The sequence below is a fragment of the Piliocolobus tephrosceles genome, chromosome 20 (genome assembly GCF_002776525.5).
Source record: "Piliocolobus tephrosceles isolate RC106 chromosome 20, ASM277652v3, whole genome shotgun sequence".
NCBI lineage: Eukaryota > Metazoa > Chordata > Mammalia > Primates > Cercopithecidae > Piliocolobus > Piliocolobus tephrosceles.
The window spans coordinates 44,514,158-44,541,189 of NC_045453.1; the positions used below are offsets into that span (position 1 = coordinate 44,514,158).

Below are 27,032 nucleotides of genomic sequence, written 5' to 3' on the forward strand. Positions count from 1 at the left end.
CTACCCTGGCTTTCTTTCAGTCATTTGTATTTGCCATGCTCCCGTCCACTTCAGGGCCTTTGCTCATACAATACACCCTACCTAGATAACACTTCCCTATAGTTCTTTGGCTAATACTCTTTAGAAGTCAGATCAATTCTCACTATGTAGAAAAGTCTTCTGCATCAAAACCAGTATCACATGCTCCCATAAGATCATGGATCTCTACCACACAACACCTCCCACCACTTCAATGCTCTATCTTTAAAATTACTTAATATCATCTCCTTAAGAAGGCTATAAGTTCTTAAAGACTGTAAGTTCCTTAAGATAAACCATGTCTGTCTTATTCATTATTGTGTTACCCTGAAAAAAAATCAAAGATGAGTCAGGTGAATCATTAGTTTGACTTATGGAGAAGATAAGGACAGCACATATAAAGCTTCAATACTTGGCAGAATATACATTATTCCTTGATAAACTCCAGTGGAAGGGAATTTAAAGAAAGTAGCTTAAACAGAAAGACAGGTCATCAGGTAGAGTTTCATGCTAACTTAAAAGCATTCTAAAACAATGGGATTGAAAGGATGAAAAGACCGCTCCTGACAAAGAAAACCCAGCAAATACAACATGAGAGGAAGATGAGGGAGAAGGAAAATGGAGACTCACATCGGGTTGAGATGGAAAAGGCCTCCAACAGAAGGTTCAGGGGTTTGGAGACTGGATATTTTTAAAAAGAGTAAGAGGAACAGAGTTGTGCTTTGGGAAAATACAGGAAGCCATGCATAAGAGAACAAGAAGAGGAAGAGAATTATAGTAGGCACTCCAGCTAAAAGGCTAATTCAGCAAGCAAGGCAAGAGGTGCAAAGGCCTTTGCTAGGGTAGTGGCAGCAGCACTAAGGAGGAAGTGATGGGTGCTGACACTTCATAGGTGCAATCAATTGTAGCTGACAATCACTGGACTGGGAGAGGGGAGGTGGAAAGGAAGGAGTTGGTATGGTGATCAGGCTAATTAATAATGCCAAATGCTCACTTTCCTTAATTTCTCCACTGTGGTGGCTCTGATATTAGAGTAGTATGGCGCTTCACGACTAGTAACACTATATACTAAATTTTGCCTGCAAAAATAATTTAAAAACCCACAAGGTATAGTATATGTTACATCCTTGAAATAGCGCTGAGATAAAAGAAATAAAGATTAAATAACTGGTTCCTAGATTCTTTTTTTTTTTGAGATAAGGTCTCTCTGTGTCACCCAGGCTGGAGCGCAGTGGTGTGATCATGGCTCACTGCAGCCCTGACCTCCTGGGCTCAAGCAATCCTCCCACCTCAGCCTCCTAAGTAGCTGGGACTAGAGGTACATGCCACCACACCCAGCTAATTTTTGTATTTTTTATAAAGACGGGGTTTTGACATGTTGCCCAGACTGGTCTCAGACTCCTGGGCTCAAGTCATCTGCCTGCCTTGGCCTCCCAAAGTCCTGGGATTACAGGCGTGAGCCACCATGCCTGGCTGTAGTCCCTAGGTTCTTGAAAATGATTTTTATACAGTAAAACTAAAACCATGAGGCAGTCTCAGAGAGCACGGAATATGAACCCTAAAGCCCAGCCCAACACTGCCCAGGGCTCTGACCTTCTTCTAAACTCCATTCTCCTAGTGCCTGTGTATTTCCTCTCAATAACCTGGTAGCTCTGTTACGTCTTTGCCTTTAGTGGGTGTACTGAAAATCTGGGGTAAAGATTAGTAGGATGGAAAGAAGATAATGATTAAAATAACTGCAATTCATTAACATCTCAGAAACCAGAAGAAGATATCTTAAAGCACGAAAATCATGAGAGTAACAATCCATCCACATTCCTCTACTAACTAGCTAGTGGTCACCTTAGGCAAGTCACTATCTCTGAATTAAATTTGTTCCTTTAACTGTACTTAGGGGAGTGGACTAGATCAGTTATTATCTAACTTTCATGTGCATAGGAATCACCTGCAGATTTTAAAGACTCTGACTCAGAATATCTGGGGTAGAGTCTTACGAGTCTGTATTTACACTAAGCTTCAGATGATGATCACTAAGATTGCTTTGAAATTTCATGAAACAGAATAAAATTGTAGCTCATTGCTATATAGGCTTCTTTGCCTACAGGAATAATTTTTATAATGAAGCAGTAGTGATAAGAGTATTGTATTTTACCGATACTAGTAGGCCCAAAGTCAAAGCATTTTTTGGGTGTGCCACGGACTCCTGGCAAAGCCTGTGGGCCCTTTCTGGAAACACTGTTTCAAATAAAATAAAATATACAGGATTGCCAAAAAAAAAAAATAATAGTTAAGAGTTCCTGTATTTGGCCAGGCGCGGTGGCTCAAGCCTGTAATCCCAGCACTTTGGGAGGCCGAGATGGGCGGATCACAAGGTCAGGAGATCGAGACCATCCTGGCTAACACGGTGAAACCCCATCTCTACTAAAAAATACAAAAAAACCTAGCCGGGCGAGGTGGCGGGCGCCTGTAGTCCCAGCTACTGGGGAGGCTGAGGCAGGAGAATGGTGTGAACCCGGGAGGCAGAGCTTGCAGTGAGCTGAGATCCGGCCACTGCACTCCAGCCTGGGCAGCAGAGCAAGACTCCATCTCAAAAAAAAAAAAAAAAAAGAGTTCCTGTATTCATTTTGGATGATTTGTTATCACAAAGCAACATCATGGTGAATCTTAAAAGTGGCTGTAACACCAATATACAGAATTATCTGCTTTACACTATTCACTATCTTTTTACCTAAAAGATCTTTTCCTATCAGTCCCATTCTTTTAGTATTTCTGTGTTGTTTGTTTGTTTTTTGAGGGACAGGGTCTTGCTCTGTTGCCCTAGCTGGAGTGTAGACACACAATCATGGCTCACTGCAGCCTCAATCTCCTGGGCTCAAGCGATCCTCTTACCTCAGCATCCAGAGTAGCTGGGACTACAGGCAACCACCACCACACCTGGCTAAGTTTTTAATTTTTTTGTAGAAACAGGGTCTCGTTATGTTGCCCAGGCTGGACTCGAACTCCTGGCCTCAAGTGATCCTCCTGCCTCAGCTTCCCAAAGTGCTGGGATTACAGGTGTGAGCCACCATGCCAAGCCTTAGTATTTCTCTAAAATGTTAGGTTATTACATTTAATTGCTCATTTGTCAAGACACCTAAACTTTATTTTTAAAAAAGCAAAATCAAATTGTTTTCACCTAAAAAATTTTCTAAGAGTTACTGATATTCAAGTACACAGTTTTAACAGTAAAGACCATTAAAGGATACTCTGAACATAGCAGCAAGTTTGCTGCACAAATGGGAAGGAAAATCTTGAGAGTAAAAATAGATTGCTATCATAACAAGAGCTTTGTGATTACCTTAAAAAGATATGTTATCCACAACTTCAGTTTCTCCAGTGACCACTGGAGAACAGTTGCTCTTAGAGCTCCACCCCCATGTCAAAAAGTAGCTGTTAAAAGTATGGTTCACAGCATTTTATCTCGCTAGACTACCAGTTTTTAACTTGTTCTCAAATCTGTCTGAGTCTCCTCTGGCATAGCTTTTGTAAAATAATGATTCAGAGATTAAATCAATACATCTGAGGCCCTGCCTGTATACTTAAGAATCACTCAGTGTAAGCTTCTTTAAAAATGTTACTACTCACACACAGAGGGAAGTAAACGTTACAAAAAATACAGAAAACTGGGTATTTTACAGTTGCAAAGGACAGAACACAACTTAAAAAAACAATTCTCTCAATTCTAGCACAAGGATAGTAACCTTTGAAACGTGAGCATTAAATTTTTCTAATTTGAGTTTTGTAAACAACTGAACCAGTCCAAAAGCTAAATGCAATGACGGCTTACAGCAGTCCCTCCTAAACCAAAAAAAATCAGAAATGGTGGTCTTTTTCCGTACTAAACTCAAGTAAGACACCTGACCTTGGCTACAAAATTAATGTCAACTAAACTTCACATGATCCTTATTATTAATAGAGAAAACAGGATGAAAGCTATTTTAACTACCTCAGAAAATTATTAATTAAGAAAATTATTTTTCTAAGGTAAAGTGTGAAGTATGTGAATGTAGGATACTGCAGACAAATACAAATTTTCAAACTGGCATCAGCGTCTTTCTCAATCTACCTACTTCTACCAACTTCTCGAAGGACTTGGGGAGTTAAAAACTGGGTTCACGATTCTACTTTATTTATATCATGCCTTGCACAAGGGCCAACAGAAACAAAATGGCTAATGACAAAATATTTGGGCTTTTGGCTGCTACAACTGATGCCTCGGAACAATAATGCTGAAACAACAAATAAAATGAGAGTGACAAGTTCTTCAGCACATTTCTGCTTCACAGAAGTGTTCAGGGTCTCACAGGTCCTATATTAAGATGCGGAACTGCGCTGGGCATTGCTGCTCACGCCTGTAATCCCAAAACTTAGGGAGCCTGAGGTGAGCAGATCACTTGAGGTCAGGAAAGCAGCCTGGCTAACACGGTAAAACCCTGTGTCTACTAAAAATAAAAAAATTAGCTGAGCATGGTGGCACGCGCCTGGAATCCCAGCTACTCAGGAGGCTGAGGCAGGAGAATCACTTGAACCCGGGAGGCGAAGGTTGCAGTGAGCAGAGATCACACCACTGCACTCCAGCCTGGACAACAGAGCAAGACCGCCTCAAAAAAAAAAAAAAAAAAAAAAAAAAGGCGGGGAGGGAGGTTTGGGGGTTGAATATATACATCTCCCTACCAAAACTCCACTTAAAGTATAAAAATGGGATTAAAAAGAACATAAATCCACCAGGACAAAGAGAAAAAATATGGAAGTTCAAATAAGGAAGAATGAGTGAAACTGGTTTGAGAAGCACTGAGATCCCTAGACTCCCTCCTGAACACCATCCTGCTGCCAGCCCCTTACCTCTGCAATTCTGGAGTTTATTTTCTGGAGAGGGTAAACAGTAGTTCTGGACTAGTCAACATACTGAAAAAGAGGATATAGGTGACCATATGTAAATGAGTGCTAAGACACTCTCCTCCTCACCACCACCACCACCACCTTGAAGTCATGACTTATTAAAATCCTTCGTCCCACTGTTCTAGAGAGCCCTGCTGTCAAACAGAACTTTCTGTGATGATACAAATGTTCCTTTTTTTTTTTTTGAGACAGAGTCTCGCTCTGTCACCCAGGTTGGAGTTTAGTGGCGCGATCTCGGCTCACTGCAAGCTCTGCCTACTGGGTTCACGCCATTCTCCTGCCTCAGCCTCCCGAGTAGCTGGGACTACACGTGCCCGCCACCATGTCTGGCTAATTTTTTTTGTATTTTTAGTAGAGACGGGGTTTCACCATGTTAGCCAGGATGGTCTCAATCTCCTGACCTTGTGATCTGCCCAGCTTGGCCTCCCAAAGTGCTGGGATTACAGGTGTGAGTCACCCGCGCCCGGCCAAATGTTCCTTTTCATTCCCCTCAATTTAGAGTTTATTTTGCCAACGTTAAGGACATGCTGATGACATAGCCTTAGGCGGTCCTGAGAACATGTGCCCAAGGTGGCTGTGTGACAGACTGATTTTACACATTTTAGGGGGGGCAGAAGTTACAAGCAGACATCAATCAATAAATGTAAAGTGTACATTGGTTAAGTCTGGAAAGGTGGGATAACTCAAGGGAGCATTCCAGGACACAGGGGAATTCTGTAAACCAAAAGTATCAGAGACAGGTCTCAATCAAGTTAGAAATTTATTTTGCCAAGGTTTAGGACATGCCTAGAAGAAAAGAACCCAGAAGCACAGAAAGAGTCTGTGGCCTATGCCTTTCTCCGAAGATGATTTTGAGGTCTTCAATATTTAAAGGGGAAACATGGCTGGAGGGGAAAGAAGGAGGGTATGGTCACACACTGTGCAAGAGAAAAAAAGCAAGTAGGGAACGGTACATTATATACTGGTCTTGTGCTCAGTAAATCAGCATTTTACATATGGTGAAAACGTTCCTTTTCTGCACTGTCTAGTACAGTAATCACTACACAGTGTGGCTGCTGAACACGTGATGTGTGACTAATAAAGCTGAAGAAATTTTAAATTTTATTTTAAATAGTTTGAGATAAAGTAACATAAAATTAACTCTCTTAATACCAAAGTAGTATGTCTGGAGTAAACAAATTTATTGACCATATTTCATAGTTTCCTGCCTCAGAAAACAATATATTATTTAGCTTTAATGATGACTGCTGTCATCAGGAAACTCAGTTATCATGTACACAATGACAGACTAATGCCTCTAATATCAAAATCACTCAAAGAGAAAAAAAAGAAAAAAAAAAAGGAATAATGCCTCCAAGGGTAAAGACTTCAATTCTAGTTTACTACAATTAATTATGGTTAACTATTTCTGAGGGCAAGGAAGAAATCTTGGGAGAAATTCAGATAAACTCCTTTTTTTAAAAGTACCTATTCTGAGTGTTAATTTGGAAAGAGTCAAAACAACCAAAATGAAGGATCGTCATAAAGTTTCATACAAGAGGGCTTGACTTAGCCAGGTGTGGCAGCACACGCCTATAGTCCCAGCTACTCAGGATGATGAGGGAGGATCACTTGGGCCCAGGAGGTGGAGAATGCAGTGAGCCAAGATCACACCTCTGCACTCCAGCATGAGCAACAGAGAAAGACCTTGTCTCAAAAAAAAAAAAAAAAAAAAAAAGGCTTGACTTTAAGCAAAGACCTTAATTCTTACAGATGGCATAACAAGAGTTTTTGTTTTTGTTTTTTTTATTCCTTGAGAAACAAAAGCCTAGTTATTGGGGAAGAAGTGAAATAATGGATTTAAAATACAAGGTTTACATAACAGCAATAAAGGTAACTTCATTTTATGTAACAATACTACACACAGGGCTATTTCTGATTTTACAATTAACAGGGAAAATTGAGCAAGTCAAATACTGAATATATATATTTTTAAACTGGCTGTGTTCTTCTCAAAAACAGAATTTGTAACATTTAACCTTAGAAGACCTTTTTAACTAGAGAAGAAAGTGTAACACAGGGTTGAATCAGACTTACTAAAATCTTGTAACTTGGACAAGTCAGCTAACTTCTTTAATCCTCAGCTTCATCATCAGTAAAATGTGAATTATTGTACTGCTAACTCAAGAGGATTGATTAAAACAACACACATAAGGCCTTCCATGCACTAATCAAAGACTCTTACATTATTCACCAGAAAATCTGATTACAGCTTCTTCTACTCTTTCTAGTTACCAATGTGGCCAATTTTTATTGAAATCTTTGGGTAACAGAATGTTATGGATAAAGAAACCAGACAGCTTAAAACTGATTTGAAACAGTAATTTCCATTTGTTCTCTGATAATCAAAACTACGAATTAAAAACAAACCTAACAATTTAACGTGTATGTCTTCTTTCTCCACATGACTATTAAGTGGTTAAATAGCAAAGACATACCAACAGCAAAGAGGAGGGTAACAGCTCTCTTAACACTGTAAAATTCAATTACACTACCTCCTACAATTCTCCTAGGCACAACCATCACCTGCAGCCATAAATCAAAATCTGCAATGAAGAAACTGGGGCCTACGAGGCAAGCCATAGGTTTTGTCCTAAAATATGTCCCTTTTCCTAGTATATACAGGCATACCTTGGAGACACTGCAAGTTCAATTCCAGACCATAGCAATAAAGCAAGTCACAAAATTTTTTGGTTTCCCAGTGCATATAAAAGTTGTTTATACTATACTGTAGTCTTATCAATTGTGCAATAGTAAGTTGTATCTATTGGTTTTATCTAAGGCAGAGAAAATGACTGTTTCAAGGATTTATGAGCATTAGAAAGAGGAAAAAAATCCTTCTAATATTCTGCCTCATCCTCCACTGAGACAAGAAAAAATTAAAATATACCTCTCCAGGGAGACCCTCTCTTGGGCGACCTGTTTTCTCAGGATGAGGGAGCTTTCTCTCTCTTCTTTTTTGTCTATTAAACTTTCTGCTCCTTAACCCAGAAAAATAAATACACAAATAAACAATAAAATAAAATATATCTCTCCATTGGGGAATGGAATAAAATTCAGCAATAAAATAGAATTGCTGAGGCACAAATGCCTTATGATAAGTGAAAAGAAGCTAGACTCAAAGTGTATCAATGTACCGTTCCACTTACGTGGCAAAGGTAAAACTATAGAGACAAAAAACAGATAAGCGGTTGCTGGGGACAGGAGGAGAGATTAATGAGGAATTTTTTGTGTGAAGGGATTATTCTATATTTTGACTGTGGCTGTAGTTACACAACTATATATATGTGTGTGTGTGTATATATGTGTGTATATATGTGTATACATATATGTCAAAACTTCCAGAACTTACACTAAAAAGGGAGAATTTCACTTTATGTAAATTATACTAAATTATACATCTAATTTTTATTTCAAGGTGAAGAATATTTTTAGTATTCTACTCTTTGAGAAACAGCATATTAAGCAAACAATAAGCTAAATGTGAAAAATTTCTCCTTGGTTTAACAAGTTGTCTTAGTTCTCTCTGGATGGTTAACCAGCACATCAATGAATATGAAAGATACTGCTGGTCAACTGTTTCCCAGTCACACCTAGTTTTCTAAGCCCTGCCAATTCCTCCTTAAATGTGTATTTCAAATCTATTCCTTCTCATTTACTCTCAAAATCTCCTATAACTCCCAAGATTAAGTCTTTAACAATTCCCAGGCAATTACAAGATAAAGTCTGTATTTATTAACAGAGCATAAAAAGCCCTTTATTGTCTAAACCAACCTACTTTTCCAGATTTGTTTTCCACCACAGGCAACGCTATTTATTATTCACTAATACCTTTTAGAAAGCAATTTGGCCATTTATATCATAGAGCCTTACAATAATCCATACCCATTGACCCTTTAACCCAGTAACCTCACTTGTAGGAATTTATTCTAGGAAAATAATCTACTTCTAAAAACCCAAATAAATAAAAACAGGAGAACTACAAAGTAAATGATAGTATATCCACAGGATAGTTTCTGATGCAGCTGTTAAAATCATGTTTATGAAAAGTTTTTAATAGCATGTGGGAAATACTTATGACTTACTTTCAGTGAATGAAGAAGCTGGATATAAAGTTATATGTACAGTATAATCTCAATTATGGAAAACAGTACAGAAGAAAAAGAAGTTCCACAATTTTATCTCTAAAAGTAGGACTATAACTGATTTTTATCTTCTTTCTAGTTTTATATTCTTTTATTTCTCTGGTAAGCTTTTTTTTTTTTTTTTTTTTGAGACGGAGTTTCGTTCTTGTTGCCCAGGCTGGAGTGCAATGGCACGATCTTGGCTCACCACAACTTCCACCTCCTGGGTTCAAGCGATTCTCCTGCCTCAGCCTCCCGAGTAGCTGAGATTACAGGCATGCGCCAACACACCCGGCTAATTTTTCGTATTTTTAGTAGAGACAGGGTTTCTCCGTGTTGGTCAGCCTGGTCTCGAACTCCCGACCTCAGGTGAGCCACCTGCCTCGGCCTCCCAAAGTGCTGGGATTACAGGCGTGAGCCACTGCGCCCTGCAGGTAAGCATATTTTTTATATTAGAAATACCACACCTTTTTGATTCGGTGATTTTATACCTAGGACTCTCTTTTGAAGAAATGCAAGATTTATGCACAAGATGAGAGTATTTCTTATAAAAATAAATTTAACATGAGGGTGACGTACATGCATGATATTAAACAATTTAAGTAGTTTTTACAGATATATTTTATATACCATGAAATTCACCCATTTAAAGGGTAGTAAATTCAGTGGATTTTCAGTATAGTCACAAAAGTTGTGCATTCATCACCACTTCCTAATCTTAGACCATTTTGAACAGCACAAAAAGAAACCCTGGACTAGGTATAATGGCTCATGCCTGTAATCTCAGCACTTTGGGAGGTTGAGGCAGGAGGAGCACTTGAGTCCAGGAGTTCAAGACCAGCCTCGGCAAAATAGTGAGACCTCATCTTGACAAAAAACCTTTTTAAAATTGCCAGGGATGGTGGTACCGGCCTGTAGTTCCAGCTATTCAGGAGGCTGAGGTGGGACGATCTTTTGAGCCAGGGTGGTAGAGGCTGCAGTGAGGTATGCTCATGCCACTGCACTCCAACCTGGGTGACAGAGTGAGACCCTGTCTCCAAAAAACAAAAACAAAAAAACAAACTCCAAACCCATTAGCAGTCATTCCTCATTCCCACTCCCACCCACCCTAGCCCTTGCTAACCACTAATGTACGTTCTGTCTCTATGGATCTGCGTATTCTGGACATTTTATTAGATGGAATCACACAATATGTCATCTTTTGGGATTGGCTTCTTTCACTTAGCATATTTTCAATGTTCATCCACATTGGTAGCATGTATCAGTATTTCATTTCTTTTTATTGCCAAATAATATTCCCTTCCCTCGTATGAATATACTACATTTATCCATCTATCCATCAACTGATGAACACTGGGTTATTTTCACTTTTTGCAACTATGAATAATACTGCTATGCACATTTGTGTACAAGCTTTTGTGTGGACATACATTTTCATTTTGCTTGGATATGTAGGTAGGAGTGAAACTGCTGAGTCATACGGTAGCTCCCAAGTTGGACTTTTCCAGGCACTGCCAAACTATTTTCCAAAATTACTGCACCATTTTATATTCCCACCAGCAATGTATGGGTGCTCCAACTTCATAGCCTGGCCAACATTTGCTACAATAATCTTTTCCTTATAGCTGGCTTAGCAGGTACGAAGGAGTGTATCATTGCGGTTTTGATCTGCATTTCCCTAATGGCTAATGATATCCTGCATTTTTTTCCATTGGCTTATCAGTCATTTGTACATTTTTAGAGAAACATCTATTCAAATCCTTTGCCCAAACGAGTGGGTTTTTTTTTTTTGTGTGTTGTAAGTCCTTTAATATATTCTACACACAAGCTCCTTGTCAGGTATATGATTTGCAAACATTTTTTCCTATTCTGTGGGTTGTGTTTTCATTTCCTTGATGGTGGTCTTTGATGAACATTTTTGTATACAATGAAGTCCAATTTATCTATTTTTGTCACTTGTGCTTTTGGTGTCATTGCCTAGAAACGACAGAAAACTACCAACAAAAATTGCCTAACACAAGTTCACAGAGATTTATACCTATGTGTTCTTCTAGGAGTTCACAGTTTTCGTGCTCACATTTAGATTTATGATCCATTTTAAGTTAAATACAACATCCAGTATGAAGCAGGGATCCAAATTTGTTCTTTTGCATGCGGCTATCCAATTGTCCCAGCACCACTTACTGAAAACACTATTTTCCCCCCACTGAATTATTCTGGCACTCATGTCACACTGGGAAATGGGAAATACAGTTTTATCCTCTATAGATGAACTCAAGTGTGTGAGAAAAATTTATATTGGCGGTTTCCAGATAGTCACTGTTTCATTCCCTTATTTCCATCATAGTATGTACAAAATCTGTAATTATCTTATTTGTTTACTTATTTCTTAACTGTCTCTCCCATTAGAATGTATACTTCAGGGCCGGGCGCAGTGGTTCACGCCTGTAATGCCAGCACTTTGGGAGGCCAAGGCAGGCAGATCACGAGGTCAGGAGTTCAAGACCAGCCTCTCCAACATGGTTGAAACCCCATATCTACTAAAGATACAAAAAATTAGCCAGGCGTGGTGGCGTGCTCCTGTAATCCCAGTTACTCAGGAGACTTAGGCAGGAGAATCGCTTGAACCTGGGAGGTGGAGGTTGCAGTGAGTCAAGATTACGCTATTGCACTCCAGCCTGGGCAACAGGGTGAGACTCAGTCTCAAAAAAAACAAAATGAATGTATACTTCATAGGCACAGGGACTTTTTCTTGTATATTATTGAATCTCTAGAGCCTACAACAACAGTGCCAGGTTCCTAGAAGGTAGCTAATAATTACTTCTTGAAAAAATGAGAATACATATTAAATGGCTTGAAAGAAAATGTCCCAAATGTTAATACTTTGGTTTGAATTGTCATTACAGCTAAATTTTCCTTAACATTCTACAATGAACATATACTACTCTTATAATCAACTATGAAATTATGGTATTTTAAAGATTTACAAAACTTCTGAATCAATTTTTTTATTCCTCAAAATTCTAAGAACCTAAATTTTTGCTAAACTATTTTGTTTTAGCTTCTTTTATAATAGGCCCCCAAGCATAATGACACCATCAAATATCTGGTAGATCAGGTCTAAGCCTTAGAAGCCATCTTTGATAGTCTTCTTTCCCTTATGCCACACATCCAAATTATCATTAAGTCCTTCCAGTTCTACCCCCAAAATATATATCCAATCTTACCACCTCTCATTAACTCCACTATTAACAAATTTTAATTCAAGCTACCACCATCTACCATTTGAATAAAGCAATAGTTGGTTGTGTTGCTATTTGTTTGTTTACGGATATGGTCTCGCTTTGTCACCCAGGCTGAAGGGCAATGGCGTGATCTTGGCTCACTATATCCTCAACCTCCTGGGGTCAAGTAATCTTGCTTCAGCTTTCTAAGTAGCTAGGACTACAGGTATATGTCACCACGCCTGGTTATGTTTTATTTTTTAGTAGAGACGGGGTCTCTCTATGTTGCCCAGGGTAGTCTTGAACTCCTGGCCTCAAGTGATCCTTCCACCTCGGCCTCCCAAAGCACTGGGATTACAAGCATGGGTCACCACACCCAGCCAACAGTAGTTTCTTAATTGGTCTGTGTCCCCATTTGTACATCTCTACACATCGACCATAGGGATAAATCATATCTCATTCCACTACACTACTTAATACCTCCCCACCATCACACACCCAACAGCTTCCTGGTGCCATCAGAATAAAATTCAAATTCCTCACCTTTAACCTAATGGCCCTTTCTGGTCTAGTTCTTGCCTATAATCTATTTCCTACTTATTTTCCCCTTGTTGACTGAATGCTAACCACACAAGCCTTTTTTCTGTACCTGGCAAATGTCAAGCCCTTTCTCTTCTACAGGCCCTTCTACCTAGAGTTCCTTCTGCCCCAAATGCTTTTCACACAGCTAGCTCTTTATTGCCATGTAAGTCCTACCTCAAAAGAGGCCTTCTCTAAACTCTAGCTAAAATAGCCCAACTCTTCTCGTACTTCCTTTTTTTTTTTTTTTTTTGAGACAGGGTCTTGCTCTATTGCCCAGGCTGGAGTGCAGTGGCACAATCTCGGTTCACCACAACCTCCGCCTTCCAGGTTCAAGCAATTCTCCTGCCTCAGCCTCTCAAGCAGCTGGGACTACATGTGCCTGACACCATGCCTGGCTAATTTTGTATTTTTAGTAGAGACGGGGGTTTCTCCACATTGGTCAGGCTGCAGATTCTTAGAATGATTTGAGAATTCCTGAAAACTCCTGAGCTTCAACAACTGACTTCAAAGATTGCTCCAGAGCAAGCTGGAGAAGCCTTATCTGTATTTGCCTGTGCTGTGGCGTTAGTTCTATTACTACAGGTTAAGTACCTTTCGGTACCAAACATTTCAGGTATCTTCAAATTCTGGAATATTTGCATATACATAATGATACAGCTTGGGGATAGGATCCAAGTCCAAATACAAACTTCATTTGTGTTTCATATATACTTCATACTGATAGCCTGAAAATTATTTTATATATTTTAATAATTCTGTGTGTGAAACAAAGTTTTGTCTGCATTTTGACTGTGACTTGTCATATGAAGTCAGATGTAAACTTTTCCACTTGTGGCAACATGTTGTTGTTCAAAAAGTTTGGGATTTTAGAGAATTTCGGATTTTTAGATTAGGGATGCTCCACCTGTACATGAAAATAGCAAGAGAAAAGCTGTGAAGCCATTTTAAAATAAACACTAATTACATTTACAAGCTATTTTCTGAAAGCAAGCCAAGATAGAAACAAGGGTAGGAAATTCATTTGCTTTTCTGTGATAAGGCAAACAGAAATAACAACCTATGAAGTAATGTAAAAATGTTCAAAGGAGTAAACAATTTTCCTTTGATGTGATCCAAAAGCACAAACACAATGACAAATGACCTTCCAGCTGTAGTATGAACTTAAGTTTCTATCTTTCAAGCACTCATCTATGCCTTGTTGCAACAGAGTTCTGTCTTTTCACACCTTCAACTAGAGATTACGTTGTTAAAAACTTTAATTGCATTTTTTACTGAAATCAATTGCTTTTAAAAAATCTACATAGGATGTGAGGGTGATCTGGCTGCGACATCTGTCACCCCATTGGTCACCAGGGTTGATATGGCTGATCTGGCTGGCTAGGCTGGTGTCCCCTTCCTCCCTCACCACTCCATGTGCATCCCTCTAGAAGCTATGCACTCGGTAGAAGAGGATGACCATTCCCAACAGAGGAGAACTGGTTTTTGGTTAAGGTTATATGAGCAGCTGTGTTCCCCTGCTAGAACCTCCAAATAAAAAATCTACATAAAACTGACCTTCAATTTTAACATAACAAAGCAAAACATGGAATAGTGTTGGCAGCATGTAAGCATTACAGTATCAGCTACTAGAAGACTAATCTTGGAGCTAAGAATTACTCTAGATTAAATATTCAACTCAGTGGGGGTCTTACTACAGCAGATTCAATGATGAATATAACATTTTGGCCCAAAGTATTACTGAGATGAATAAACCTGATGTTTATTTGTCTAAGTCTATGCCTCTCCCAACTGTAAAATTTCAAGAAAAATGAGGAGATAATTCAGAAGCACAATTCCAGGTGAAAACTTCTCACTTCTAACATCAATGAAAGGAGGCAGGAACAGAAGAAAAGCTGTGGTTACAATATTGCTGAAGTATTAGGTGTAAATCTTTGTGTATGACTTTCATGGACAATCTAGAGAGGAATGTTATGCCACAAGGGAAGTAAGCTCAAGATACTTTCACGGCTGGGCTCACTGGCTCATGCCTGTAATCCTAGCACTTTGGGAGGCCAAAGTGGGTGGATTGATTGAGCTCAGGAGTTCAAGACCAGCCTGGGCAACATGGTGAAACCCCGTCTTTATATATAAATTTATATTTATAAATCCCATCTTTACATATATAAAGCTTTTAAAATACAAAGCTTAGTTGGAAGTGGTTGTGCGTGCCTATAGTCCCAGCTACTCAGGAGGCTGAGGTGGAGAACTGACTGAGCCTGAAGGTGGAAGATGCAGTGAGCTGTGTTCACGCCCCTGCACTCCAGCCTGGGTAACAGAATGAGGCCCTGCCTCCAAAAAAAAAAAAAAAAAAAAAAATGCTTTCACAATATTCTACTTATTTATTATGCTCTGTGGTTTACATATGCAAATGACAGTACAACAAAGAGACCAGCTCTAGTTACTCAGAGACTAGAGTGTTGTTCTGTGGACAAAAACAACGCATTTACATGTTAAATTCAGTTTTTCAAGACTTGCAAATTTTTTTTCAAACTTCAAATATAGCGTGCTTCATCTCAAAGTATTACTGAAAGAAAACATAAAGTTATACTAACATAGAAATTCAAAAGTTTGAAGTCTTCCTGTATACTAAGTTAAACATAATTTTGATTTAAACAAATTCTATTTATGAAAAATAGTTGCTAGGCACGATGGTTCACGCCTGTAATCTCAACACTTTGGGAGGCCGAAGTGGGAAGATTGTTTGAGACCAGTCTGGGCAATATAGCGAAATCTCATTTCTACAAAAAATGTTAAGAAGTTAGCTGGGTGTGGTGGTGCACATCTGTAGTACCAGCTACTCTGCAAGCTAAGGTGGGAGGATCATTTCTGCCCAGGAGATTGAGGCTGCAGTGAGCTCTGGCCTGGGTGGCTGCAAGAGAGTCTGTCTCAAAAAAAAAAAAAAAAAAAAAGGAAAGAAAGAAAAAGAAAAGAAAGGAAAGGAGAAAGAAAAGAAGGAAAGTCAGTCATGGTTACTTGTTTTGCATGTTTGTTTTTCAGACTTTTATTTATTTTTTATTTTTTGAGATGGAGTCTCGCTGTCACCCAGGCTGGAGTGCAATGGTGTGATCTTAGTTCACTGCAACCCCCGCCTCCCGGGTTTAAGCGATTCTCCTGCCTCAGCCTCCTGAGCAGCTGGGATTACAGGCGCACACCAACACACCTGGCTACAGACTTTTAATTTTTTAGAGAAGTTTTAGGTACACATCAAATTTTAGCAGAAAGTGCATTGTTTCCACATATTTACTGTGTGTGTTTTTACATTTTGGCTAGAGGAACTGCCAGGAAAGAGGGGGTAAGTGTAAAGTGAGGGATGTTAATCTCCACAGCCCTCGGCAAAGAAGGAAAGAACTCTGCCCTAAGTCACTCTACATTCTACCACTACCAGGGGCCTAAAAATGGCGGGTGGCTAGAATTAAGAGAGAGCATTGAACTTCTGGTAATTAGCTGGTTAAGGGGCCTGGAAAGAAATTTATGTTCCAGAAAAGAGAAATATTAGTACTCAGTATGAGGTTCTGGTATTGATAATCATGCTCTTGCTGTTTTTTGAGACAGGGTCTCCCTCTGTGGCCAGGCTGGAGTGCAGTAGTGCAATCATAGCTCACGGAAGCCTCTAACACTCAGGCTCAAGCAATCCTCCCACCTCAGCCTCCCAAACAGCTAGAAGTATAGGCACATGCCAGCATGCTCAGCTAATTTTTATTTAATTTTTTTGTTCAGACGAGGTCTCACTATATTGCCCAGACTGGTCTCCAACTCCTGGCTTCAAGCAATCCTCCTGCCTCAGCCTCCCAAAGTGCTGAGATGACAGGTATGGGACACTGTATCCAGCTGAATTTTTTTTTTTTTTTTTTACTGCTGTATTTACTTTACGGCTCTGTAAATAAGTTTAGGTGAAGATGATAAGTATTTACAGAATGGTCAGGTTTGCAGGATGTAGCATGCATGTAAAAACCTAAGATGCAATAAACATACAAAAAGAGTCAGCTCACTAGTAATCAGAGAAATGAAAAATAAAATAATGAGAAACCATTTCACAACCATCAGACTGGCAAAGGTTTCAAGTCTCTTATTAAGTGGTGAAAGGCAATGTAGAAACAAGCTGTTGATGATGAAATACAACCAGAACAAACCAGTAGCAGAGTAGAAAATATGTATGCTCCAACCCAGAGCTTCCGCTTCTAGATATATACCATGGAGAGATACACACTGGGGCTAGAGAAGTTAATTTATAGTAATATATGACATGGAAATTGCCTATTATAAAAAGTTTAAACAGACCAAAAAAAAAAAAAAGGCAAAAAATTAGGAAACAGCCAAATGTCTACCAACAGGGGAATGGATAAACTTGCATAGTCATATAAAAGAACACAATTCAGCAGTTGAAGAATCAAAGCTACAAATATACCCAAAAGCTGCCCCCTCTCCCAAAAAAAAAAAAAAAAAACCCACCCCACAAAGTTTAATTTTTTTCTCACAGAGCTGCAAAAGCATACATGAAGTGTAGTATTTACGTAAGTTTTAAAAGCACATCAAGGCAATACATATGATTAAGTAGCTAAAAGTATGGAACTATCAAGGAATATCAATTTCAGGTGACTACTGTGAACTTTACCTGAGCCCCGTGTTCTCGGAAAGCAGTGATGGTTAATTCACCCCATGTGTTTTGTGTTCTGGGAAACAGGTAACTGCAAAGAACTGGCCTGTTGCGTATTTTCAGATAAGGCAATCAGGAATGCTCTCCTAATTGCAATAGCCTTTATAAAATCATCTCCTTAACCAACCAGGATATTATGTCTTTGACACAGGAATAGTTACAACTCTGGGGAGGGAAGAGAATGGCATGAGGAAGATGATGCATATTTAGCTGTAATGGTAACATAAAAACCTGAAATTCGGCAATAAGATAGCCTTTTTTACCTGCACAAAAGGATCTGTGATTCTCTGTACTTTTCTGCTTAAAATGTTTCAAAATTATTATTTTAAAGCTTGGAGTTGGAAACGGTGATTTGTCTCAAGTCAATTAATCATTTACAATCTGCTTTCTCATATGTTAAACAGGCATGTGAATACACGCCCAACCTATTTCACTGGGTTGTAGTGTTTTTGCTAATCACCAAGTATTAGAATACTTGAATATTGTGTCAGTTAGTTCAGTTTGTGAGACCACAGTTCATACTGGGATAATGTTAAGGGTTAGATTACTGTGCAAACCTTTAACTCTACTTTGGGGGCAAGACTATACACTCTTACTTTCCAAGAAGCTATATATATCTATGCTGTAAAGAAACTCTTTGGTTACAAGAGGAGCTAGGCAAGTCTAGGTGTGATGTCTCAATCCATACCCAGTAGAACTACTGAGCAAATAACTCTAGTAACTTGATGGTGGGCTACTAAATCTCTATACAAGGAGGCTGGCACACCCAATACGCACACACACACACAGTTTTGTTTGGGGTCTGTAATTGTGGTTCATGTGGACGCAGACATTGTTTCTTTTTGTTGGGGGAGGGGGTTAACACTATAAAGTGAGACATCTGAAAACATCTAATCTCATCCTCAAGTGCCCAGCTGTTTTCAAACCGCTTTATTTCGGGTGCTTCTCAAAGACTTGGTGAGTACAAGGAAGTGATTCTGCTAATTTAGAACAAACCCATCGGTAGTTAAAATTTAATCTTAAAAGAAACTTGGAACCAAGCATCCAACCAAAAGAGCTAAAAGAAAAGTGCTAGACTCCAGGATAATACCCACAATATTCTCTAATCACTGGACTAAACAAAGATGCTCCTGCGCTCCTAAGGCTAAAAACAAAAATAACCTTTAAAAATGGGGGGGGGGTCTATATTCTGAACTCCAAACTTGTAAGGTCTTCTTGATCTCCCTAAAGCCAACAATTTTGAAACGTATTTGGAAACCGCTCATCTCTAGTTTTTGTTTCTCCCACTTCTCACAAGAACCAGCAAATATAACAGACTCCTCCTTCCTTGCATTTAGTTACGCTTTAAGCATTTAACTTAAGCACTTAACTAAAGGTAAACTGTTTGGTCTCTTATTTTCAAACAGAAAAATAAAGTCTGTATTAGACACTCAATAAAAAATTATAATGTCAAATCAGAAGTCTCTAGAGCAGACCCCAGTCAGCTTCAAATCACTTTCTTTCTTATTTTTTTTTTTAGCTTTGGCGACAGAGTCTCGCTCTGTCGCCCAGGCTGGAGTGCAGTGGCGCGATCTCGGCTCACTGCAAGCTCCGCCTCCCGGGTTCACGCCATTCTCCTGCCTCAGCCTCCCGAGTAGCTGGGACTACAGGCGACCGCCACCTCGCCCGGCTAGTTTTTTATATTTTTTAGTAGAGACGGGGTTTCACCGTGTTAGCCAGGATGGTTTCGATCTCCTGACCTCGTGATCCGCCCTTCTCGGCCTCCCAAAGTGCTGGGATTACAGGCTTGAGCCACCGCGCCCGGCCTCAAATCACTTTCATAGTGAATGGTCTTAAACGTACCGTAACTCGTAAGCCCCTAGATTAAAAGTTTTTAGTATAAAGTAGCATATACATTTAAAATATTAAAATTTTAATAATTAAATATTAAAGAGACTTAAGATGCTGATACTTTGTAGCGTACAGCATTAAACCAAAGAAGAACCAAAAACTGAACCGTATCAAATCCCTATTACATACACACCTACAGTCATCAAGAAACTACCGGCTAATCTTTTCTTTTACTAAGGGGCCGCCTGCATGTTCATGAAAGTTGCAATAACTTAAGAAAACCAAAACTGTTACACGGTGAAAACAGTTTGCAGATAAGCTGGTACCAACTGCTTCTAGACAGACAGATGCAATTAGAATGTAATATTTCTAGCAAAGTCTGGTAAGGCTATGCCTGCAAATCATTGACCAAAAATGGTAACAGTGTGTGCAGACTAAAGAAAATGACAAAATGTTCCATCTGATAGTTCAGTTGAGAATACGTTTGTTTTTAAATAGCTAATTAGAGGGACACAGTGTAAAGGGGGAAAATATGTAAATTAAGCAAAATGTCCATCATATAGAATATACTAATGAGCACCTGTTTACTTGTTGGTGACTCCAGTATTTTAATGGTTTTTAAAGCTCTTAAATTTGCTTGTATCAGCATCCCAGCATCATGCCCACACCCTGCGCACCAAGTTCTGGCAGAGTCCAACTGTCTACAGGTCAGAAAAAAAATTCTAACCATACACGGACAGATCGAGTAGGGAAGGGTTAAAAGAGACACTGCCAAGCTTGACAAGCACGACGAGAGTGCTGCTGGAAGCCGATTGCCAGATAAAAAGAAAAAAAAAACAAAGAGGCTGCAAGGCCACCCCGTTCTAAATCATGCCAGTATCCTGTTCGTTAGCGATCATTCCGCGCTCTAGGACTGTTCATAAAGGCTTTAGCTTCTTTATTGAGATGAACAGACCTCAAGGGCTGGCACACGCAGAAGTCGCCGAGCGCCTCAGCGCTAGCTCTGGGGAACTAAACCCACGCCAACAAGGACGGTCGCCGGATTCCGACGCCCCCCGCCTCCCACTCCTCGGCCGGGGTGTGCAGACCGCTGGATGGATTTCACAGAGCGGGTGGGGGCGCTCGACCCCGGCCAGTTGTTGCAAGGCCCGGTCTGGAGGCACCGCAGAGGCCACGCTCAGGGCAGCGGCCTCGCCCCAGCTGGGAGCTGCGCGGCGGCCGCAGATCCGCCCAGGGGCGCGAGGACCCAGCCAGGATGGCTGGCGACGGAGGCCCGGAGACCGCCCCCCACGGCCCAGAGACTGCAGCCGGGCCGAGTCCCTCCCCGGGCTGGGGCAGGGCTCACCCCCTTATCCCCGACTCCGCGGCGCCCCCGAGACCCGCTGCTCCCGGCCGCCTCAGCCCACGCCTCGGCCTCCCTCCCACTCACCATCTTCGCCGCGGCGGTCGCAGGGACGCTGGGTTGGGAGCCGGCGGGCAGCGAGTCTGCAGAGCGTCCTCCTCACAGCTGCGGGACCAAGCGCTGAGCTGACGCGGCGGCGGGAGCCTACCCCGGGGCGGGCGCGCCTGGGACGGAACGCGGCTGCGCACGTCACGCACCTCCCGCCGTTGCTACGCAACCAGCCGGTCGGCAACGCCCCGCCCCGCGGCTATCCAGACTACCGGAGGGGAACTTTCCTCACCTGGTTCAGGCTGCGGGGCGGGGTCCCCCTCACCAGAAAGTGTTTAGGAATGTGGGTACTTCCTTTCTCGTCTGCAGGGGACTAGAAGGCGGACTAGGTTGGCTCCTGCTGGCGAGGGGCGGGCAAAAGATGATGGGGGGAAGGGTGGCGTTTCTTCGCCTCCTCGGGCGGAGCTCCCTGACGCTCCACCCACTGTGCAGGCAAGGCTCGCGCAGGGGGAGGCAGCCACCTGGCCAGGTGTTCTTGCCGCTGGGAGCGGGGCGGGGCCGGGGAGGGGAAAAGGAGGGGAGAGCTGGGGGAGAGGGGGACAGAGTGTGGGAAGCAGGGGGATTTGGCGGGGAGGAGCTAAGGGCACATAGTTGGGGGAGGAGGGGATGGAGAGGGGAGGGGAGAGGTGAGAGAGAGGGGACAGAGTGGGGAAAGGGGGGGATGTAGGGGGAGGGGCGAGGGGTACCTAGTGGGGGTAGGGGTGATGGGGGAGGGAAGGGGAGAAGTGAGGGAGTGGACAGAGTTGGGAGAGGAGCGGGATAAGGGAGAGGTGAGAGACAGGGACACAGAGTGGTGGAAGGAGAGGGATGTTGGGGGTGTGGGGGGTAGGGCCCGAGGACGGGGGACGCGGTGGGGGAGGACCCGCGGGAGCGCAGTCGCGGACCGCTGCGGCGGCGATGCCTCACGCATTTTTTACCTACTTTGGTGCGATTCCCGCCGCCCTCCCCTGATTGGCCCAGCCTGGCTTGTCCTGCCCTCGCGTGAGGGAAAAAAATCTGCACATTTTTCCTCCTTCGCGAGGCGACCGTGGCCATGCAGAGTGCTCAGTGAGTCACCGTTAATTTCAGGTCTGGAAAAACAAGGAGGATTTATTTATCTTTGGGAACTGCCGGGGAAGGAGGCCGGCGGCGCGCAGGGGTGTGGCTGGGAAAGGCCGCGCTGTCCCGGGACGGTGGCGCCAGCCCCGCTGCTCAGTTCTCCGGGTTTTTAATTTGGAATTGTGTTTTTCTAATGGACGGTTGCGTCGGAAACACGGTTTTCAGAGGGCCGAGATGAATCCCAGCGTTTTTGCTGCAGGTGTTTTTGTGGGAAATAAAGGGAACAGAAAGAATTTTATAAATTAATTTAGGTTACCGAGAACATCATGGCCTCGACCAAAACTATTTTAATTCTCCAAATATGAGACTTTTGGACAAGATGGTCAGTATTTTTTTTCTGGCATTATATAAAATCTAGGTTGTATGTGGCTTTTGTTCTGCCCCGATCAACATAGAAACCCATTTCTCATTACCCTCGTTCTTTTTAAAAAAGACAGTAAGCAAGTTGTGCAGTTTTAAGCCTTTACCACCTGAGACATGATTTTTGGCGGGCTAGAGCAGTGGTTCTTAACTTTAGCATGCATCAGAATCACCCGGAAAAGTTGTTCAAAGCTAGATTTGTGTGCCCCATCCCCAAGGTTCCCTCACTACTTCTAAGGTGACGCCTGAGAATGTGCATTTCTAACAACTCCTAGGTGATGCTGAAGATGCCAGTCCAAGGCCACACTCCTGAGCTGAGAAGGAACCCCCCTGTATCCTACTGCAGCTGAAACCCTCTGCTTTTCTGTTTACATAGGACCCTGTGGCCTCTACACTTCTTAATATTCAGACTTCCTTTCTAGTCCAAAAGTGAATGGTGCTCATTTAAGGATACAAGCCTGCCTGCCTGCTCCCGCCTCTCCTGCATTTCGTCCTCCACTCTGCCACCAGAGTTATGTCCAAACATAAGACTGGTCTTGTCACATTCTTGCTTAAAATTTTCTGTGGCTTCCTCCATAACCCTCAGCGGGTCAGTGTGGCCCTTTTGCCTCTGGCCTCAGCCTACTTTTTCTGCCCCATCTCCCATATCTTCCTAAGTGCCCACTGCCCCTCCCAGACGAAACTTCTAATAACAGAACACCTCTTACTAGTTGTAACTACCTTGATCATGGGCCTGCTTATTTTTTCAGCCTGGAATGTTCCTATCACCCCTCACATCTGAAGACTTCTCTTACCACTTCCCAAGGATCAGTGGTAGTTGCTTTTTTTTTTTTTAACTTCCTGCCCCCCACCCCTTGCAACTCCTTCACCCCTGTAGTTCCTTCTATAATCCCAGAGTTCATCGCTTCTCAAATCTTTTTTTTGTTTTGAGACTGAGTTTCACTCTTGTTGCCCAGGCTGGAGTGCGATGGTGCGATCTCAGCTCACTGCGACTTCCGCCTCTGGGGTTCAAGCGATTCTCCTGCCTCAGCCTCCCGAGTAGCTGGGATTACAGGCATGTGCCACCATACCCAGCTAATTTTGTATTTTTAGTAGAAATAGGGTTTCTCCGTGTTAGTCAGGCTGGTCTGGAACTCTCGATCTCCGGTGATCCGGCCGCCTTGGCCTCCCAAAGTGCTGAGATTATAGGCGTGAGACACTGAGCATGGCTACTTCTCAAATCTTAATAAAGATCCAAATCACCTGGAATCCTCCTTAAACTGCAGATTCCAGAGTTGAGAGGTGGAGTCTTAGATGACCCCAGGAAATGCAGATGCTATACTTTGAGTTTGGAGGTTTTATGGTTTTTCCCTACAATTACTGTAGCTCTGTAATGGTTTATGTGCATTTGCCATTACTACCAGATTACTCTGGGAGTTCCTTGAGGTCATGGGATATTTAAGATGCATATGTGTGAACTTGGCATAGCCCCTGATACATAGTAGGTGTTTAATAAATGTTCAGTAAGTGAACAAGTATCTGAAGATGTTTTACAATTTATCAAGCTTCTGTATCAGTTTATCACAACTTAAGATGAGCCCCCATTTTTTTTAGGTCCCACTGAACTTCAGCCTCTGCATTTTCTAGATAGTGACATTCCTCCTCTCCACAAAGAGGGAAAGAGTTTTCATACAATGCTATAGACTAATAAATATTTATGCCCTCCAGAAGTTGAAAGGTAATCCCCAATGTGAAGGTATTTGAAGTTGGGGTGTTTGGACCATGATTAGGCCATGAGGGCAGAGCCCCCTTTAATAGGATTAGTGCCCTTATAAAAGAGGTCCTAGGCCGGATGCGGTGGCTCATACCTGTAATCCCAGCACTTTGGGGGGTCAAGGCAGGTGGATCACGAGGTCAGGAGTTCAAAACCAGCTTGGTCCAGATGGTGAAACCCCGTCTCTACTAAAAGTACAAAAATTAGCCAGGAGTGGTGGCGGGCACCTGTAATCCCAGCTACTCAGGAGGCTGAGGCAGGGAATTGCTTGAACCCGGGAGGCAGAGGTTGCAGTGAGCTGAGATTGCGTCACTGCACTACATCCTGGGCGACAGAGCAAGACTCCATCTCAGAAAAAAAAAGAGGTCCTAGGCTGCTGCTTGCTGCTTCCACCATTGTGAGAACACAGCAAAAAGTTTTATCTATGAACCAGGAAGTGGGCTCTCACCAGACACTGCTGGTGACTTGATCTTGGACTTCACAGCCTCCAGAACTATGAGAAGTAAATTGCTGTTGTTTGTAAGCCACCCAGTTTATGGTATTCTGCTATAGCAGTCCGAACAGACTAAGACACATAAGGTCTCTCCTTAAATATGAGATTGGTATGTTTCATTTTTCATTTAGAAAACATTTTGCATACTTAATCTTTGAACATATAGGCACTTTCATTTAAAACCATTAATATATTAATGTAAGTGGCAGAGAAGAAGAAATGATACATTAACGAGGAGCCTGAAGAGAGATGTGTATTAATAAATAGGCTGGGGAAAGCTCCTTTGCTGGGAGACATAACACTGTCAATATATAGCATAGAAAAAAACTTTAATTTCTCTCCTCCCTCTCCACAAATTCACCTATTTCCTATCTCCTATCCCTATTTATGTCAGTAGTCTTTTTTTTTTTGAAATGGAGTCTTGCTGTGTCACCCAGGCTGGAGTGCAGTGGCAGGATATCAACTCACTGCCACCTCTGCCTCCTGAGTTCAAGCAATTCTCTTGCCTCAGCCTCCCGAGTAGCTGGGATTACAGGCACCCGCCAGCATGCCCAGCTAATTTTGTACTTTTAGTAGAGATGGGGTTTCACCATGTTGGCCAGTCTGGTCTTGAACTCCTAACCTCAGGTGATCCGCCCGCCTCGGCCTCCCATAGTGCTGGGATTACAGGCACCCGCCACCATGCCTGGCCATCAGTAGTCTTTTTTAAAAATAACTTAATCCTCTAAGACACATGTGTAGTTTTATTGTAAAAGATTCAAACAATACAACAAAGGAAAAACCCCTTGACCACCTTCTCTCCTTTCCCATAATCCCAGTCCCCTCCTCAGAGGTAACCACTGATGTCAGTTTGGTGTATGGACTAACAGAAATACACCATGGGCATATGTTTTGTGTTTTGTTTTTATTGGTGTTCTGTGTAATGGTTTTATGTTGCGTATGTAGCGTCTTGTAACTTGCTTTTCTGCGTTTAATGATTATCCTGGCGATCTTGCCATATCACTAAATCATTTCTTATAATTGCTGCAAGGTGTGACTGTTCATTCATTTAACTTTTCCCCTACTGATGGGCATTTAGGTTATTTCCATTCCTTTGCTTTCACAAACAATGCTTCAGTGAACAGCTTTGGGACTGCCTTCTTTGCATACATGAACTGGTAGACCTCTCAGAAAATTCCTCCCATAAAATTACTAAGTCAAAAGGAATGCATAAATTTTATTTTACTAATTACATACTGCCAGATAGCCTTCTAAAAAGGATATACCAATTTATAATCCCTCCTACAGTAGTTGAGAATATCTGCTTACTCTCCACTGGCAGTTTATTAAAAGTTTGAGGAATTTTAGAACAGGCAAAACTATAGTGAAAAAAATCAGAATAGTTGCTAAATAGGGTGGGAGTGGAGATTGACTGCAGAGGGGCCTGACAGAATTTTCAGGGGTGATCATCATTTTTTTTTTTTTAATTTGTTAGGGATTCAAGTTACATGGGTATATAGGAGGCAGAGGTTGCAGTGAGCCGAGATCACACCACTGCACTGCAGCCTGGGCAACAGAGTCAGACTCTATCTCAACAACAACAACAAAAAGTTACATGGGTATATACATTTGTCAAAACTTAAGATTTGTGCATTTTGCCGAGCATGGTGGCTCACACCTGGAATCCCAGCATTTTGGGAGGCCGAGATGGGCGGATCACCTAAGGTCAGGAGTTCGGGATCAGCCTGACTAACGTGGTGAAACCCCGTCTCTACTAAAAATACAAAAATTAGCTGGGCGCAGTGGTGGGTGCCTGTAATCCCAGCTACTCAGGAGGCTGAGGCAGGAGAATCGCTTGATCCACGGAGGCGGAGGTTGCCGTGAGCCTGGATCGCGCCACTGCACTCTAGGGTGACAGAGCAAGACTCCTTCTCAGTTAAAAAAAAAAAAAAAAAAAAAGGCCGGGCATGGTGGCTCACACCTGTAATCCCAGCACTTTGGGAGGCCAAGGCGGGCAGATCATGAGGTCAGGAGATCGAGACGATTCTGGCTAACACGGTGAAACCCCGTCTCTACTAAAAATACAAAACATTAGCCCAGCGTGGTGGGGGGGCGCCTGTAGTGCCAGCTACTCAGAAGGCTGAAGCAGGAGAATGGCGTGAACCCGGGAAGTGGAGCTTGCAGTCAGTGTGTGGAGATCATGCCATTACACTAGAGCCTAGGCGACAGAGCGAGACTCCGTCTCAAAAAAAAAAAAAAAGAAAAAAAAAAAAGCAGCAGCAGCAGCAGTAGTTTAAATGAATCAAAGAAGTGGTAGTTTAGTAAGGGTTGTGTTTGGTTATAAGTAACAAAGACTTACAAAATAGTGGCTTAAGGCTTTATTACATTTGTGTGTATGTGCTTCACACATAGAAGAAGTACAGAGGCAAACAATTCAGATTTGTTATATTG

The 27,032-nt window shown here is 41.9% G+C and overlaps 1 protein-coding gene across 2 annotated transcripts in view; it reads right to left on the minus strand.

Moving 5' to 3' along the window:
• The window catches only part of DSTN (destrin, actin depolymerizing factor), a 36,872-nt gene extending 15,639 nt beyond the window's left edge, over window positions 1-21,233 (minus strand). The window contains exons 1-2 of one of the 2 annotated variants that reach the window (XM_031934700.1): window positions 20,878-21,182; window positions 1,576-1,707 (exon numbers count right to left, since the gene is read on the minus strand). Coding sequence is in view for 1 of the 2 variants with exons in the window: in XM_023217812.2 (XP_023073580.1) it covers window positions 20,878-20,880 (3 nt within the window). In the remaining variant the exon portion in view is untranslated. Of the gene's footprint in view, window positions 1-1,575; window positions 1,708-20,877 lie in introns of both variants that reach the window. The other variant, XM_023217812.2, reaches the window with a different exon arrangement.
• Window positions 21,234-27,032: the final 5,799 nt, after the last annotated feature.